The sequence below is a fragment of the Ipomoea nil genome, unplaced genomic scaffold (assembly GCF_001879475.1).
Source record: "Ipomoea nil cultivar Tokyo-kokei standard unplaced genomic scaffold, Asagao_1.1 scaffold3231, whole genome shotgun sequence".
Lineage (NCBI taxonomy): Eukaryota > Viridiplantae > Streptophyta > Magnoliopsida > Solanales > Convolvulaceae > Ipomoea > Ipomoea nil.
This window is the reverse complement of record NW_017619659.1, coordinates 222,563-225,854: the sequence shown is the minus strand read 5'-3', so window position 1 is coordinate 225,854 and position 3,292 is coordinate 222,563. Positions and strand designations below refer to the sequence as shown.

General features: G+C 43.6%; 1 protein-coding gene across 3 annotated transcripts; it reads left to right on the top strand.

Annotated features, from left to right (window-relative positions):
- The first annotated feature begins 220 nt into the window (after positions 1 to 220).
- On the top strand, positions 221 to 2,940 carry LOC109168870 (U-box domain-containing protein 30). 3 transcript variants are annotated; one of them, XR_002052126.1, is made up of 3 exons: positions 221 to 319; positions 656 to 2,300; positions 2,631 to 2,940. XR_002052126.1 is itself a non-coding variant. In XM_019317723.1 (2 exons), exon 2 carries the CDS (start codon positions 762 to 764, stop codon positions 2,136 to 2,138), a length of 1,377 nt encoding a protein of 458 aa, XP_019173268.1. In that variant the 5' UTR covers positions 221 to 319; positions 656 to 761; the 3' UTR covers positions 2,139 to 2,940. The 3 variants fall into 3 exon arrangements, 2 of the variants coding, with proteins under 2 accessions (XP_019173268.1, XP_019173269.1); XM_019317723.1 differs by having other exon boundaries at positions 656 to 2,940; XM_019317724.1 differs by having other exon boundaries at positions 471 to 2,940.
- Positions 2,941 to 3,292: the final 352 nt, after the last annotated feature.

Here is a 3,292-nt window from a genome sequence, read left to right as displayed (position 1 = left end):
TGGGCCAAAATGTCATTTCGCACTGCTGTTAATAATTGCGCCAATGCCGAAGCAAGATCCAAGCCCGGGAGATTACGGCGAGATGTACGTGCGGCGTGTGGACCGTGGGGATGAATTACCGGCAATAGCCCTTCGTTTTCCGGTAATCCGAAAGATTTTATTAAAAAGATAAAAGAAAAAAATGCGGAGTAATTATTTTCCTTTCAAGACAAAATTTTTTTCCAGCTAAACCAAAAGAAAGAAAATCTCGAAAAAAAAACAGTCTTTAGCAATGGATGTGTCTCCGTCTCTCTCATCTCCCTCTGTTTCATTCTTGCTGGTATGCCCTAATTCTTCATTTTTCTGGGTTCTTCTGATATGGGTGTCAATTGTTTTTCGTAATGGTTCAGATCTCTGTTCAGTGTAATTTTTTAAATTAGATTTTCAATCAGTATCGCCTTTTTGATATATACTGTATATTTTATGTATAGTGATGGTGATGAGTCTTTTGACCAGAAAAAGAGAAGATCAGATAAAGTGAGTGAGTGAGTGAGAGAGAGAGAGATAAAAGATGTTCCCTTTGAAAGAGAGCATTGTGTGTTGCCTGTTATTGTCAATGAAAGCGAGATACTTATTATTTTTTATCATATCTTTCTATGCACATTTGGCGTTGCAGAACTAATGTGCTGTATTGAGAGCTGGTGCTGAGTGGAGCTTTGAGGAGGAGGCTGTGCTTTCTTTGCGTTTGGATTTGGTGTTTTTGGGTGAAAGGGTGGTTCACAATGCCTATGTATGTGGCCTCAAGGAGGGGTGGGTTGGTTGAGTTTGAGGGTGGCGGAGATGCCCATGTTCTAGATCTGGACACGGCGGTGAAGGATGGAGTGTTGGGAGGAATTGCAGGCGGTGGAGGAGGAGGTGGTGGTGGTGGTTTTGGTGGGGCGGTGGAGTTTGGGGAGAAGATGGATCTAAAGAAGGTGATAGAGGAGATGGATTTGGGTGAGGTTCCAAGTGTGTTCATTTGCCCGATTTCGCTTGAGCCTATGCAGGACCCTGTGACCCTTTGCACTGGGCAGACCTATGAGAGGTCCAACATTCTCAAATGGTTCAGCTTGGGGCACTTGACTTGCCCCACAACTATGCAGGAGCTTTGGGATGACACACTCACTCCCAACAAGACCCTTTACCATTTGATTTGCACTTGGTTTTGGCAGAAGTACTTGCAGATGAAGAAGAGGTCTGAGGATGTGCAAGGGAGGGCATTGGAGATTCTCGACACTTTGAAGAAGGTAAAGGGTCAGGCTCGAGTTCAAGCCCTCAAGGAGCTCCACCGAGTCGTTTCATCTCATGGCACTGCTAGGAAGACAGTGGTTGATGAAGGCGGGATAACGCTGCTTTCCTCGTTACTCGGTCCTTTTACTTCTCATGCTGTTGGCTCAGAGGTAGTTGCGATTCTTGTTAATTTGAATCTTGATTCGGAGTCGAGGAGGAATTTGATGGAGCCTTCCAAGATTTCTTTAGTTGTGGATATGTTGAACGAGGGTTCTATAGAAACCAAAGTCAATTGCACTAGATTGATTAAATTGTTGATGGAGGAAAGTGACTTTCGGATAGAAATTGTCTCGAGTCATAGTTTGTTAATTGCTTTGATGAGGCTCGTGAGGGATAAGAGGCACCCGGTTGTACACTTGCATGGTCTTCAACTCCTCAAATTAATTTGCTCGCATAAACAAGTTCGAAGCTTGGTTGTTAGCATTGGAGCGATTCCTCAATTGATGGAACTGTTGCCAGGTATGAACCCGGAGTGCCTAGAACTCGCTCTGTTTATTTTGGATTCCTTGTCTTCGGTGCCTGAAGGGAGATTGGCTTTGAAGGATTGTTCAAATACTATACGGACCATGGTGAAACTACTTATGAAGGTTTCCGAAAGCTGTACACAGTATGCTCTCTCAATTTTATGGTCTGTGTGTAAATTATCGCCCGAGGAGTGCTCATCAGTCGCAGTGGATGCTGGCCTTGCAGCGAAGCTTCTGCTTGTTATACAAAGTGGCTGCAGCCCGGTGTTAAAGCAACAGTCTTCTGAGCTCTTGAAGCTATGCAGCCTAAATTATTCAGATACAATCTTCATCTCCAAGTGCAAACTTAACAGGACGATACAATGAAGGAGAAAGAAGGTTTGGGTTTTGAAGACTATGTCACTGTCTCCTCCCTTTACCAGGGCGAAGCTCGTTGGGGTCCGAAGCTTATAGTTTCACCATTCTAATAAAGCACGTCTCCAAATGGTTTGGGTACGAATTGAGCCCCTCGTACATATCAACTTTCAGGTATTGGTTCATCATAAGAAGAGTCATAATGCGGACAAAAGCACCCGAATGGTCCCTTTTAAAAGTTAAATGATGTTTATTACCCCATTGCTAGTGATTCCTGCTGAAAGTTTTGAATAAATGCCGAAAGAGCATTGGCTTGATAGACCCTACCCTTTTAGGAAGACTCTACCTTGTAAATGAATATGGGGGCAAAGGAAAATGCTTGAAACTAGAGGCCTAGAGCTAGACTTTTGCTGCATTCTTGTGGAGCTCGCAATTGTAATTGTAATTGTTAACCAGTTGCTTTGCTTCACAAAAGCCTTGATCTTACTTTCCTTAGTGATGCAGGAACCTCCCCGATTTTCCCTATGCCCCGGGGGGTTTTGATTGGTTTTCCTTTAGCGATGTAAAATGTAGACACCAAAGCGGCCTTCAACCAACTGAACTGCTACCGAGTTGTAGAATCAAAGAGCCAATACCATCTCCTGCATATGAAAACTTCATTTCAAGAATTCTTGTCGTACATGTCTTTCCCATCGATTGTATTCATTGCCCTCCTGCCAACATCTTCATAACTTATGCCCATGGGTGTGACTAATGGACAGTGGTGAGTTTCTTGGCTTCTTGATTTTAATAAAATGAGATGTTTTGCACTTTCCACTGTGAATACAGTGCTGCTATTTTTGGAATGATCTGATCAGAGGTGAATGATGATGTACTTTCCCTTTATCCTTTTGTGGTGAGTGTTGAGGACAGGACTATTCTCTCTGCCACTGCTGAAATGAAAAAGAAAGCCTTAATGCCCTCTCAGGGGCATAGCTCGGTGGTCGAAAGGTTGAGTGTGGGTGTAGTGCCCAGCAAATACCCAAATTGGGCGAGAGGAATAAACCTTTGTAAAAATAGCAAAACACTCACATTCCGCGATTTACCTCCTCTCACAGAACCCAAGAACATGGGTGTGAGGGGCCCTTACGTTTGGGGTTCAAATAAAAAGAAAGGCTTGATCAGAC

Coding starts and splice junctions, on each gene's coding strand:
- LOC109168870 (XM_019317723.1), top strand. CDS start 762: ATGCCTATGTATGTGGCCTCAAGGAGGGGTGGGTTGGTTGAGTTTGAG.